Raw genomic sequence first — 15122 nt, forward strand, 5'->3', positions numbered from 1 at the left:
CCCTGGGGCCGGGCATGCTCGGTCTCTCCTCCCTTTTCATGTTTCTCACCTGAGCTTGTGGGGAGGTCTGAAGAGGCACCAAAGAGAGGCGACGGGTGTTGTGTAGGCAGGACAGCTGGACTGGGCGACTCGGTTGAGGGGGAGCGGGAAGTGTGGGAGGCTCAATGACTGTCCATCTCCGTAAGAAGCAGGCGGGGCCCCTGAGTTGGGAGCACAGGGCACAGAGGCTGGGGATTAGGCCGCTGACTTGGATGGGGGGGGGCACGCACACCCCAGAACCTCCCTGGGCTCAGGACCCTCAGCTGAAATGTGGAGAGGAGACCAGATCCCTTCTTGACTTTCTTTCTGCTTTAAAATCTAGCAATTCAAGACATCTAGCAATTCAAGACACTTTGTTGGGTGTGGACGGCTACAACGTTAACACGACCTGATACTGGCCACTCAGACAGAGGGAGGCGGGTGTCAGCACCCGGGGTATGTCACCAGCCGGGGATCAGAATTTAGGAATCGGCCCCAGAGCCAGACCCCTGAGGATGGGGTCTCCCTCCCCTGCTCCCCACTGGCTTCCCTTTAGCCTATTTCCCAGGAGTGCTAGTTTGGGTAAGAAAAAGAGTCAATGGCAACAGAGCAAGAGGCAGCCTCCAGCCGGCCATGAGGATGGCGAGGGAGAAACTGGAGTGAGTCATCGGCCGGATTTTCCCTGGAGCCTCACACAGGAAAGCTGGGGCCCGCACCCACCCTCCGTCCCAGGAGCGTTTGCCTAAGTGGGAGGCCCTCTTAGAATGAAACATAAATCCACTGAAAAGCAGCACACGTTCAAGTCAGAAACACGAGAACAGCAGCAAGGACAGAAGGACAGTCTTTATCCCACCAGACAGGGCCGACGCCCTGGGGGACATCCTTCCAAAAGTCACACGCCCAACACCCTTGTTGGAAAAACAAAAGTGGGTCTATATTGTGATCTTTCTCCCCCGTTTTCAGTTTGTCGTATCATGATTTGCTTAACCAATGTCCTCCTCTTGTACATGTAAATACGTAGGCAGGCCTTCCATACTCAAAGAGATGGAAACTGTCTTTATATATATTTTAATACTATTGTAGGTTTTTTGAGGTCTAAAAATCCAATCCAATCACAGTGTGTTTTCTGTGCGTGATGTCAGGCGGGGATTTGTCACACTCACGAGGCCACTATTCTACCCAGCCTTCCTTTGACCCACCGGCTGAGATCCATTGCTCAACTTCATTTCATTTCCTGGGCAACCTTTTGGAGATAATATCTATATTTGTACCTAAAGTGGAAACAGAAAGCAAGCTCAATTTTTAAGATTTTTTTTTCCCCCCACGCTCTCCTAAAGAATCATAAAGCTGGAAATTTACTTTGGGGGCCGGTCTTCGGGTAGGTGTCCCTTCTTTCTGGGCTCAGGCCTCTCTGCGCGCCCGTGAACGCTTCCATCCCTCGCCTCTCGCCCTGTATCTCCGGCCTCCTCCCTGTTTCTCTTTCCAACTCCTCCCTCCCGTCTCTTTCTCTCCTTCTCTGGTCCTTTCTTTAACCCATCAATAGTGTTAACCATCTTAAATGTGTGTGTGGGGTGTTTTTTTTTAATGATTTCTCCTGTTTGTTTAATAGCATTTCATAGTCTCTCTGCATTTTTATTTGTTTCGGGACACACTTTTATTTACCCAGCTGAGGATTTTCAATAGAGTGACAAAAACATAAGATTTAGGTATCTCACGCATTTATAGCTAAGACTCCATGTATATTTGTTTCTTTTTTTTATCATCACAAAACAATCTTAGAACCTCAAAAAATGCCTTTTGAGAAAGAGGAAAAAATCCACTTTTATTGTTATTTCCTATGGATTCATTTTCTAATACTTATAATCACAGGATAAAGAGCTGTATTCTATCAGCTTTGACTACATACCTACGTTTCTATGTGGTCTGGTCGGAGACATTATAGCAGAATAGAGATGATTTGGCTCCTTGCTAACTAAGGGGTGATCCCGGGTGATTTTACTCAGCCTCTCAGTTTCTATCCCTCCGATGGGTTAATAAAACCCACCCAAGGTGGTTGTGGGGATTAAAATGTGAGAAGAAAACACACACTCCTAAGTGTGCCCACGCTGGCGAAGGAGCACCGCGGCCGGGCTGGCATGTGTGTGTGTGTGCGCGTGTGTGTGTACCAACCGCTCTGGGTGCTACTGTAAAAGGAACACAAAGGAGAGACACGTGGTTACGCTCTTGGGGGTGGGTCCCACCAGCCCTACTTTAGTTCCTTTTCACAAAAGCTCAGAATCACAATAAGGAAACCAACCCCGAAGATGAACATCGCATGTAAAACCTTAGTAGCCAGTTTCCTTTTGATGTTCACCCTGTCTGCCAAAGGTAAGCCGGTGCGTGGGTCTCTGCCGTCACGGTTCGAAGTGGCTTTGGGGACTCTGGAGCGAGCGCAGAGTCGGAGGGCCTGCGGCCCCGCTTTCCCTGGCGGGAGCCTCGAGGCCCTCAGTAACTGTCTCGCTTTCTGTAGGTGCAGCTGCTACAACCAAGGAGGTCCACGGTACCCTGCATCTTGATATCAACCTGGACGTTCCTGCTCTTCCCGTGAAGGGTAAAATTGACGACATACAATGGAAAAAGGGAGATGACAGGATTATACGATTCACAGAAAGCAAGATAACTCACCAGACAAAGGCAACGTACCAAGTGTTTGAAAATGCAACTCTGAAAATTAAACGTCTGCAGATGAATGACAGTGGATACTACACGGTGTTCTTATACGATGTGAATGGGAAACAAATCCTGAGCAACACATTTAATTTGAAAGTTCTAGGTGAGTCTTTTTGTTTCCTGAACTCCTCCATCTCAATACGGGTGCTATTTAGCAAGTTGGGGAAAGGCATTTATAAAGTGTCCCCGGCCCTGACTGCAGCCTTGGGCGAGCCCGAGGGAAAACTAATGCGGCCCTCCCGCCTCAGTGGAGGCTCCGGTCCCGGGGGAGGTGAGCCCGCCCGTGGAAATGCTTCTGCCTGAAGCTGTCTGTCTCTTCCCTTGTTATGGGGATGCGGGGCTGAGTGAAGAACCGGGCTAAGGTGGCACTGACCAGGAGGAGGGAACACGTGGTGCCGATGAAAAGGGTCACCATTCCGGGTGGAAGGCGAAGGGGCTGGTGAGGTATGGAGCAGGGAAGCTGGGGCTCAGTGCAGAGCAGTGGGTCTTCCAACTACATGCAGGGCCAGGGAACCTTTTTTTTCTGCCAAGGGCCATCTGGATATTTATAACATCATTCGAGAGCCATACAAAAATTATCAACTTAAAAATTAGCTATGCAAAAAGCTCCTAGATTTATTGAATTTAGAGTCCCGCCTGCGGTTGCCTGGGCAAGGCCAGACCAAATGATTTCAGGGGCCGTGTATCGCCCTCGGGCCAGATGTTCCCAACCCCTGAACTAGTGAGACAATTTCAAGCCAGGATGCCCTGAAGAAGTAGTTGTCTGGCAGGAAAGGGCTGGAAATGATGACTTTAAGGAAGAAGGGCCCTTGTTTCTGATCCACTCCACTTCGAGTGGTCCAAGTGGTTTTTGCTGACCTCCGCAGAGAACACACAGGCCTGGCTCTGCACGTCTGCGTGTGGGCCAGGAGGGCAGAGTGCACACTGAGAATGGTGGCAAGAAGGCTCGCCAGGAAGCTGCTGCTGTGCCCAAGTGAAGAAGAGAGGGGCTGGTTTGTGATTCTTAACCCTGGTTACATGTTAGAATCAACTGAGATGCTATTAAAAGGTACCGGTGCCCAGGTTTCATCCAGATCAATTAAGTCAGGATAGACCTGGGCACCAGGAGGGTCTAATGGTCGCCAGGTGATTCCAATCGGCAGGAAAGGCCGATGCCCTCTGGCCTAGACTAACAACATTTTACAGGGTGCCTGTAAGATGCAGAACAGGGAGTCATGTGGAGAGGGCATGGGCAGGGTGGCATAGGTGTGGCACAGAGAGAACAGAAAGTGGAATTGAAATGACATTACAGTTGAAAGCCCAGGAGCCGCCTTGAAATGGGGGTGGATAAGAAGCGAGAAGAGGAAGCACTTGGCCTGGAGAGGAAGACAGGAACTCCAGCGTGAGCTCAAGTCAACAATTTAGTGAGCAGATAAACATTTCTGTGCTTCACACAGGAAATGTCACAAGGGGCAGGGCCCCCTCCTTCTACCTAGGGTCAGCCTCCAGCCCTGGTCTCAGTCCGTGGACCTGGCAGCCACCCGTCTCCGACAACCCCAGGCAGTGTCAGCTCCCTGCGGATGACAACTTTCCACACCCTAGTCCCCAACCTTGAACGGCGAGTGCATTCCAGACACGGGGCGGGATGGACAACGGAGCCAGAAGGGGCCCCTGCTTATGGGCTCTGGGAGCCCCAGATCTCGAGACTCTTGCGAGCATGGCTCAGGTGTCCTGCTTTGAACACGAGCCTCCCGCGCCCGCCTTTTAGTATCGTAGCGATAACAGTGCCTGCCTGCTGGGTGTCGGGAGCCTTGCTTCCATGATCTTATTTAAGGTTCCCAATAAGGAAACAGAAGCGACTTGTCCAAACTGTCTCCCAGTTTGACTGCCGCAAAGTCAAGATCCAAACCCAGGGCTTTCTTTGAGCAAGAATGGTGACATTTTTTCTTTTCAAAAATCTTCATCGAGACACAATTCACATAACCGTAAAATTCACCCATTTAAAGTATATAATTCAGTGGTATTTAGTACACTCAGAGTTATGCAACCAACACCACAATCAATTTTAGAACGTTTTTAGTACCTCAAAATAGACCTCCACTCCTGGGCCCGAGGACAGAAATCTTTCCATGACACAACAGCTACCTCGCGCTGTGTGTGTGTGTGTGTGTGTGTGTGTGTGTGTGTGTGTGAGTGCTCACGCTGCACACGGCATCTTAACTCAGTTTGTGATCTGCCACCGTTACTTGCAACATGGCCTTGAGTTAATTCTCTGTCTGCCCTGAGTCTGATTTTCATGATAATAGCTGCATGGGGTGTTCGGGGAGACACGGCTTCAATGAGACAAGCAGCACAGGTGTCCCACTGGGCCTGTTTGCTGAATGCCCTCCCCCATCTCACTGCTTCTTCATGCTTCTCCTGGCTACAGTCTTGGCACCCAAATCCCCTTCATGAGGAGGTCGCTGCCGCTGGCTGAAGAGGCAGCCCTTTAAAAACAGATGTTCATGGAAGAGTTAATCTTTGCGGCCTAGAATTAAGGAGCTCCGGTCTATGAGATGAGCCCCCGTTGATCTGGAGGCTGCCAACGGAGAGAATAGGTCCAAGGGCATGACTTTGAGAAAGTGCTCACCGCTGTGTGGTTTATATCGGTGAAACACTGGGAAGGGTTGAAAAGTCCCCCACTATTAGAAAGTTATTAATTAAATGAAGAATACATCATTTAAAAAAGACGGTGGTGATATAGGCGATATTCTTAAGGGAAAGAATTTTACGAGAGGCCAGTAAAGGAACAAGGGCAGACTAAAAAATCACACGATGCAGTTTCAGTTTTTAAAACATTATTTATGGTGTATGTAATGCACAGAAAACATCTGTTAAAGATCTCCATCAAAGGATTAATAGTTACTGGCTCTGGGTGGTGGCATTGCACGTGATTTTTAGTCTTGAAACTTTTAAAATAAATTTTTACAACGGTCGGATGTTACTCTTATAAACAGAACAGAGAATATTTCCATTTTGAAAAGACAAGTGAGTGCCTTGACTCAGCCCCAGACTGTGCACTGACCCCGTCTTTCGTTGTCTGATGGGGTTTCTCCACCTTCCTCTTTCCTGGCCGCACAGAATGCAAGGATGGGGGGGGGGCTTAATTTCTGCGTGCCTATGTATTGAGATAGAAAAGCAATTTGGTGGGAAAGTTCATGGACAAGATGTTGTTGCCTGGGAGTAGGGGAGGGAGAGAATCGTGGAAAAATAAGATGTCCATCTGCATAATGAATGGAGAGAAACTGGACTCCAAGGCCAGGCCCTGGGAAGTGGGGGTTTGCACATCAGAAAAGCAGGGGCAAGGGATTCATGATGATAAAAGTATCAGCCACCACCAGTAAGGTCAGTGCCTAACACTGCCCAGGGCCTTGCCACATGCTGTCCCCATATGGACGGGGGGGGGGGGGGGGGGGCATGTCTTCCTTGTCTTAGAGATGAGGTCCAATGAGGCATAAGGAGTGGCCAAGCAGCCCCGGGCAAGAGCCCACCCCATTTAATCTCTCGGGGCCTTGGGCATTTCATCTGCCAATAGGAAGAAAAACATCAGCCTTTCATGTATGTGAAAATGTTTTAAGGGATAAAATAGCACTTAAACATTTGATACGATACACTTTTTTACTGGTATAATGTACGTATGAACTTTATCATAAATAAATTTGCTCTGAATGGGTATCGATTTTTAAAAAATGACTTTTGAAAATAGCTAGGGGGTCTTTGAAATTGCTCCCTGGTCTCAACTGATTCTGTTTCCCCCTCTATAAGTAGGTATGTCTATGAATCAGGTCATAACCAGAAAGCTGCCTCATACGAACTGGATCTTTATTTTCTTCTCAGAGAGGGTCTCAAAACCTGTGATCTACTGGAGTTGTACCAACACAACCGTGACCTGTGAGGTAACAGAAGGGACTGACCCTCAGTTAACACTGTATCGAAATCGGAACAAAATCAAAGAAGGTCCGAAGGTCATCGTGTACCAGTGGACCGCCAAACCAAGTGCATTGTTCAACTGCACAGCAACTAACAAAGTCAGTAAGGACAGCAACGAGGTGAACATCAGGTGCCCAGGTACGTGGCAGGCACTAGCCAGACATCCCAAGTTCACTTCACAAACACAGCCTGCCAGGCCCATGGCAGAGGCCCTCTCCGGGGCCCCGGTGTCTGGGCTGGGAGGCAGCCTTGGTTCAGGATGAAAACACACCCCTTCCCCCCAGAAACCTTCAAGGGAAGACTTAGAGGAGAGAGGAGGGGGTGTTCGATGGTTATCCATCCGGGAATCCTCCCGCAGAGCACGATCAACCCTCAGGCAATTCAAAAGATCTTTTAGGAGAAAGAATTGCCAAACCGAAGACGTACAAGGAGCTGTAGAGGCTATTTCACGCAAACCCTTACTTTCCAGAGAGATGAACTTACTTACCCAAGGCCCCTCGGCTAGTCAGTAACCACAATGGTGACTCCCAGGGTAATGATGGAGAAAAGAGCAAAAAAGAATCCTTTCTGGAGGGGAGAGATGGCCAGCACCTCCTATCAGAGGCTGTAGGGAAAACAGGGAGATAGGGGGGTGGGGGAAGAAGAGCACTGGGACCAGGGAGGACCATGGACACAGTGAGGAAATGCTCCTCCTGCCTTAGAGCCCACAGCCTGGCATTGGCACCAGTACCAGGAAGTCCTGACCCTCGAAGGGTCTGAGCTGCTTCCTGGTGCCCCAGCCTGACATCACCCTCAGAAGTAAATTTTGAGGGGCAGTCTGCCATAGCACTCAGCTCTGGGGTCCAGAGGTCTGTCCGAATGTAGCGGGATGACCTTGACAGAGTTCCTGTCCTTCTGGGCTTCAGCCTCCTGGTCAACAAAGGAAATGAGCCCCCGATTCCCAAGAGTCTAGTCATCTGAGACTCTGCGATTACCTTCCCAGTGCCATCTGGTCAACCTCCAAGAGGGAAACTGAACACAAAAAATAGTTATTTGGTCAGAAGTCCTGAGTTTCTGCAGTGATAATGGCTGGTCGGTGACCCTAGGAAGCAGCCCTGGGCTGGTGTGAAGTCAGAAGTAAGGCTTTTTCATATATATTCTTCAAATTAGTTATTTGTTGCTTCGTAACAAATGATCTCACATTTTGTGACTTAAAGCAACAAGCAGTGATTCTCTCGCAGATTCTGTGAGCCATGAATCCGGGAGTGACTTAGTGGTCCTAACTCTGCGCCTTCATGAAGCTACAGTCGGGATACTGGCAGCATGTCATGTCAATCACCCCCAGGCTCTATGGGGGGGGGGGGACTGTCCACGTCCAAGCTCACTCACCTGGGCCATTGGGCTGCCTCGCAGTATGGCCACCAGCTTCCCTCTGAGCAACCTAAGCAAGAGCAAGAACTACGGCTCCAGACAAAAGCATAAACATTTTATAACGATCTCAGGAGTGATGGGTGTCCCAGCACTTTCGCTGTATTCTAGCAATTAGAAACAACCAATAAGCCCGGCCCACATTCAACTGGAGGGGACAGCACAAAGGCGGGAACACCAGGAGGCGGGGATTTTGGGTCCGTCTAAGAATCTGCCAACCACACGCTTAGAGTAGCATCACTTCACCCCACATGTCTGCCCATCACCACAGCACAGTGAATCCAGTGGCCCCTCCTTGACTTCACAACCCTTTTTCCCCTTTCAGGAGGCCCTTGATTAGAGTTGTCAGATTTAGCAGAAAAAAAAAAAAGAAGACAGCATAAATGTTCTAAATGTTGCATGGGACATACTTAAACTAAAAATTATTCACTGTTTAATTAAAGTTTCACTGGGCACCCTGTATTTTATCTGACAACATTACTCCATGTTTTTAAAAACTAGATCCCACCAGTATAAAAATGTGTGCGCATTAGGGAGGCAAGGAGGGCCTTGGGAAAGCTGAGGTTCAAAGACTAGAAACTTTATGTCCCTTACTCTATGGTGCAGAGCAGGACCCGGCCTGGGAAGAGCCACGGAAGAGATGGGAGGAATACCTGGGGGCGGAGGAGGGGTGGGGGCACTGGGGAGGAGGGCACTGCTCTTGAAGACGCTAAAAAGGATCTGAATGTTTCCTCCTGAAAGGCCAAGGCAGAGAGGAGTGATGATATGACTAACCACTGGGCTCAGCATAGGTGACTATGTACTTAAAACCAGAACACAGGAGGAAGGACCCACCACATAGACTTCTGGGCATGTTCTCTCCAAAAAGCAGGGCAAGAAGGAGGGTGGCTGGCTTTAGATGCTGTGAGCACGTAGTTTCAAATGCCTCTGAGACAAGCTGGAATGTCTCCCACGGAGAGCACTGCCAGGCACCCCAGAGGGCCGTGCTGGACAAACCTGAGAACTGACTGTAAGTGTGCCCAAGATGAGGGTGTGGCCATGTGAGGACTCTCAGAGAGGACCAGCTGGTGGCTGGGTGGCTGAGCCCTGTGCTCCCCAACTACTTCCAGACCAGTCCTGGCCCACCTGGCACAGAACCTGGGGTGCTCTCTGCCCAGCCTGAGGGAGACCCCTGCAGCCCCAGCCCTGCCTCCCAGCCAGCAGATCCCAAAGAACCCGATACTTCTTGTACCCATTTCACAGCAGTTTAGGATTACGCCTGCTTTTCTAAAGGAAGCCCCTTCATCTGCAGACCAGAGGGGTTGTGCAACTGGCAGGCAAAGAACCGGTCAGAGAGACTTGAAGAAAGCAAGCACAGGTTAGCCCACCACTGCAGTCTGTTGGTTTGGTTTCTGGGCCTCTGGCTTGCTCCTGGGGCCTGTCCTGGGCTCCGTGTGTAAGAGTATCTTCCTAGGAATGTTTGGCTGGAGAAGGGTTTCTTTGTGACCTTGGGCTGAGCTCCAGTTTGTTCTCCAGATGTATGAGTCCCCTGACCCCTGGCCCCAGCTACTGCCTCTCTAGCTGCCGCTGACCCACAAAGGGCAGACGGCCCAGCAGCCCTCCCAGAAAACGGCTCCCAGAAACGCCAGTGCACAGAGCTCTACAAGACCAGGACCTCGCCTCTGTGTGTGGTTTTACACTTTACAAAGCACGTTCACATCCATTATCTGATTGACTTCCAGCAGCCACCCTGTGATGTAAGTCTCTTCATCTCCATTTTACAAAGAAAGGAACCAGCTCAGAGAGGTGGAGTAACTTGCCAAAGGTCGCAAAGCTCTCGCCTAGAAGAGCCTGGACCTCAAACCCTTTTCTCTGAGCACTGAGTCATTGTTATCCTCAGTGCATCGCAGCAACTGGAGAAGGTCTGGGAGCTGAGGATCGCGTCCACTGCTGCTGCTAACTCACTGTGTGCCAGCTTCTCTCACAGGCCAGGGGAAGTCAGGGAGGGGAGGCTGGCCGCGGTCAGAGGGCGGGGCTGGACAAGGGACACATTTACCCTTCGTCTTTGGACACTGCCTGGTCAAGAGGGTGAGAGGGAAAAAAAAAGTGGGATAGGAGGGTGGCCAGAGCAGTGATGGCCCTCGCCAGGACCGTCCCTCCATCCCGCCTCTGTCCCTCTTGCAGAGAAAGAACTGGACATCTACCTCATCATTGGCATCTGCGGAGGAGGCGTTCTCTTCTTGCTCTTTGTGGCACTGCTCATTCTCTTCATCAGCAAGAGGAAAAAACAGCACAGGAGGAAGAATGGTAAGCTCCCCTTCTGTCCCCCCCACGCCCCCACCGCAGGCCTGGGCAAAATCCCCGTGGAAACGACTCCTAGGGAGGGCCCTCGAGGCTGGCAAGACAGCAGCGGAGTCGGGCGGTTTCAGAATGCCGGGGTTGTGACTGGAGGTCGCCGTTTGTTCCATTTTGTGGTTAGCTTGACTTCTCCAAAACGAATTCTCAGCGACGACAGTGTGGGAACTTCAAGAAGCCGAATCCAGGTTGGCCCCCTTGGTGTCCACCCCCTGAGGCTGATTCCATGGAAGGCTGTGTGGACATATATTTTTTTTAATTTTATTTTTTCCATCACCTTTTATCCCCTCTACACCCTCTTCCTACTCCACCCATCCCCCTCCACCCCCACAATCTCCACACTGTTGTCCCTGTGTGTGGACACATTTTGAATAAGTCACTCGGTGGGTAGAAATAGTAGCTTCAAAAACACCATTTTTGTGAACAAACATCTTGTCCACTCCCGTGGGGTGGCCAAATTCCTGGGAACACTGGTGAAATTTCAAGGCACCGGGGACCCACAGGAACCCCCTTTTTCTAAAACCAGATGTTTACGCCTCTTTTTCCGACTCACTGTTTAGTGGGATGTATTAGGGCTCTGAGTGTCCGTCCCTCAAATCAGGCCTGTTTGAAGACCCACCAAGAATACAAAGATTTTGCTCATAAATGGGGAGCTGGCTCAGAGAGCATCCAGGCTACCAGAGGCAGTGTGTTCCCCTTATCTGTGGGGAATACATTCTAAGACCCCCCAGTGGATGCCTGAAATCACAGATAGTACTGGACCCTATATATACTATGTTTTTCCTACAAATACATAGTTATAATAAAGTTAAATTATAACTTTAGGCTCATAAGAGATTAACAACGATAACTAATAATAAAATAGAAAGATTATAACAATACACTGTCGATCTGAGGACTAGATGGCTACTAAGTGACTAATAGATGGGGAGCGTATATTGAGTGGATACACTGGACAAAGATGACTCACATCCAGATGGGACAGAGCAATATTCCATCATGCTATTCAGGACAGCGTGCAATTTAAAACTCATGAATTGATTATTTCTGGAATTTTCCATTTAATATTTTTGCACTGCAGTTGACCACGGGTAACTGAAACCACAGAAAGTGAAACTGTGGATAAGAGAGGACAACTCTAATGGCACACCAGGTGCCTCCATAGGTGCTGGGATGGGGCTGTTGGGACCCCATGCTGCAGGTGGGTCCAGCAGGGGGCATCCAGCCATTGGGCAGCCAGGTGGGCAGGCCCCTCAGATCCTGGGCAACCTCGCATTCACTGTAGGACTGGGCCCCCTCACTCTGGGTCATTTCCTAGGATGGGCATCCCCCAAGGAAGGACCTGGTGGCCTTGGGCTACCTTCAGATTTGAAAGGACCCCCACTGTCCCACAGCTGGGAGTTGGGTCAAAGGTCACAGTCCTCTGCCCCACCTCCTGGGCATGACCTTGGGGCGGGCGCCAAGGATGGCACAGAGCAGGGGTGGGGAACCTTTTTTTCTGCCAAGGGCTATTTGGATGGATATTTATAACATCATTCAAGGGCTGTACAAAATTATCAATTTAAAAACTAGCCTGCTATATTTGGTCAAACATTTAATTAACTCATCCCTAATGGGATGGCTAGAACTGCTTCTCTTTGGTGAGGCCTTGGCAGGGCCAGACCGAATGATTTTGCGGGCTGTGTATGGCCTGCAGGCCGGACGTTCCCCAGCCCTGGCACAGAGGATGTGTTTCTCCCTTTCTGTGCGCTTTTCTTCATGTGCTTAGAGCACACCAGCCTCTCACATGTCTGAACCACTTTGCTGCCTTAAGTCCTCACTTTGGAAGCTGCCTGAGGCCAGGATTTCCAGCAGCAGGAGGAAGCCTTTGGCCTGCCGTCATCACCCCAAGTTATAGGGTGATGCTCAGTCTAGAGGGAAAGCGCTTGCAAAGCCCTCATCCCTGTGATGATGTGACCCCAGGGAGAATGTGTTCCTGCCCTCCCCGAGAGCGCTGCCAAGAAGGCCTTGGGCACAGGGACTCGATACCTCCCTGGTAGCCCAAAGGAGGTCATAAGGGCCAGTGGGGTCCTCCAGCTCTCTAGCAGCTGAGAATCTTCACACATTTTCTGGGAGTTTTTAAAAGCGCATAGGACAAACTACATGACTAGGAGTCATGGGCCTATCTTCATGGATGACAGTCACACAAAGAAGAAAATCCCAGAGGGGTGACCAGAGGAGGAATTCTTTTCCTCCTGAGTACAAGAGGATGGGGCTTACTTTTGAATTTATGAGAAACTAGTAAGTCTCTAAGGACTAAAAAACCCCTTGTGTAACCTCCAGCCTTCTCTAGAAAGTGGGCTGCATTAGAGCAGAATTGGGCGAGAGGCAGATCTAACAGGGAAACCGTCTGAAGGAAGGTCGTTCCTCCTGCCCACTCAGCCTATTGCCAGCCCTCTAACCACGAGGTGCTCTCAGCCTGCCATTTCCAGGGTGGCACAGAGGCCGGACTGTGGGGTCTGAGTGTCCTCTCTGTTCCCGGGAGACCCAGGCACAAAAGCCCCCACCTGTCTCCTTGTCTCTCATTCTACTTGCTGGTGGGCATTTCTGTCTCCCCTATAAGACTGGGAACCCTCAGGGAGCAGGGGCAGCTTCTGCCTCCTCCCCACATCTCTGAAAGCAGCTGGCATGATGCCTTGTACAGAGGACGTACACTAGGTAAATAGCTGCATTGATCATATGTTGCCAAGATGAACTCTCCAGAGGTTTTACTGTTGCAGATGAGGAACTGGAGATCAGAGCACACAGAACCATCTCTGAGGAGAGGAGCCGGCGGCCCCAGCAAATTCCAGCCTCAGCTACTCAAAATCCAGTCATGTCCCAAGCTCCTCCACCACCTGGTCACCGGCCCCAGGCACATGGTCATCGTCCCCCGCCTCCTGGCCACCGGGCCCATCACCAGCAGCAGAAGAGGCCTCTTCCTTCCCCTGGCACCCAACTTCACCAGCAGAAAGGACCTCCCCTCCCCAGGCCTCGAGTTCAACCAAAGCTTCCCCGTGGGGCCACAGAAAACTCATAACTGTCTTCTGGCAGAGCTGTCCCTGTCCTCTAATGAAAAGAGATAGAAACTGTCCCTTCCCACAAAGGCACTGTGGAACTCCAGCACGCTGGTATGGACGCCTGCATTTCCATCAGCTGTGTCCTGCGAGTAGGGCGTCATGACCTCCCGAGGTCATGGCCCACAGCCACACCTGCACACCTATCTCAGCCACAAGGTCTGATATCTGGAGTCTCCGGCTTCCTCCTAAAGTGCCACTGCACCAGGAAGGGAGAGACAATAAAAGTCCAATCGTTAGGACGATGGGTGACCAAGCATAAAACCCGAGAGCTCTCCTCGCCTCCCTGTGCGACATCCGGTGGTCACTGTGCCCATGTCTTGTTACCAGCCGCCTGCCTGTTCCAGAGACTCTTGGATTTCTTATGTACCTACTGGACACCTGCTCACCATCTCGGGAGTAGGTGTGAAATAAAAGCTTTGACATGACCCCAGTGCCTACTCATTATAGAAAGGAACCCAGCATCGCCCAGCCAGTGTGGTTCAGATGGTTGAGTGTTGTCCCATGCACCAAGAGGTCGCCGTTTTGATTCCTGGTCAGGGCACATGCCTGGGTTGTGGGCCCCATCCCCAGTAGGGGGTGTGCAGGAGGCAGCTGATCGATGTTTCTATCTCTCTCTCCCTCTCCCTGCCTCTCTCTGAAATCAATAAAAACTTTTAAAAAGTAAAAAAGAAAAAAAAGAAAGGAACCCAGCATGAAGCTGCTATATAAAGAAGAGGCTGGTGGTGTGGCAACAGGACCAAATTTGGTCACCCCAATTTACCTGGGCCCCTTACCCACCAGAACAACCAGAACATGCTCCCCAGGTCCCAGCTTGTAGATTTGTACAATGAATTAAGCCTCCATGCACAAACTTCAACAAGAGGCACCAGAAAACGTAATTCTGTGGGTACCACTTCCTTAACTGTTCAGACACGGTCACAATGAGAGTCATCCTGGAAAACAGAGGAATCCGTGAACACTGGAGGTGGCCTCGAGCCTACCAGGTGGCAAACAAGGGCAGGCTTTGAGGCCACTCAGTTGAATCAAATCCCACATGTCTTCAATGACCATTATTAAAAGGTCAGACCCCATACCCAGCTAGAATCATGCTAGCTGTATTTTGGGGAAGTGGGGAGAGCAAAACAGTTTTCAGTTAAGGTTCTAAAGCGATAGGCAGTGAGAAGTCACTTGCTTTGAAATGTCGGTGCCATGGTTGTGGTGCCATCCACCGCCTTCTCCTGGCCTCTCACACTTGCTACATCTCATCAGGCTCTGGCAGGAAGCTCTGAGGTCTAAACCACAAAGCCTGTGTGTGTATTCAGGGCTTCCTGTGACAGCTTACTGAGGGCTGAACGGCTCATTCCTTAGCACCCAGAGTTAATTATTAAGGATAATGATGAATGAAACCCCATAGCCTCCTGAAATTCACACCTGAAAGCCAACCAAATCACAGTCATCACAGGACCTGCCTAGTAGAAGAGATGGAGGTCTAAGCGCTGCCCCTTTCTCATTGCTCATTTCAGTCCCGAGCCATCCCATCAGCCGTCTTGCCAGAGTGGCCTCCATCCCATCCCCTTCATGAAGCCATCCCTGCCCTTTCCGGGCCCTGTGCTCTGCCTGCATTACATG

General features: G+C 50.4%; 1 protein-coding gene across 1 annotated transcript; it reads left to right on the forward strand.

Annotated features, from left to right (window-relative positions):
- The first annotated feature begins 2300 nt into the window (after positions 1–2300).
- CD2 (CD2 molecule) lies at positions 2301–14169 on the forward strand. Its single transcript, XM_081120862.1, has 5 exons — positions 2301–2385; positions 2528–2830; positions 6583–6813; positions 10246–10368; positions 13176–14169. Exons 1-5 carry the CDS (start codon positions 2322–2324, stop codon positions 13472–13474), a joined length of 1020 nt encoding a protein of 339 aa, XP_080976988.1. The 5' UTR covers positions 2301–2321; the 3' UTR covers positions 13475–14169.
- Positions 14170–15122: the final 953 nt, after the last annotated feature.

This window comes from Miniopterus schreibersii, assembly GCF_964146895.1.
Source record: "Miniopterus schreibersii genome assembly, chromosome: 19".
NCBI lineage: Eukaryota > Metazoa > Chordata > Mammalia > Chiroptera > Miniopteridae > Miniopterus > Miniopterus schreibersii.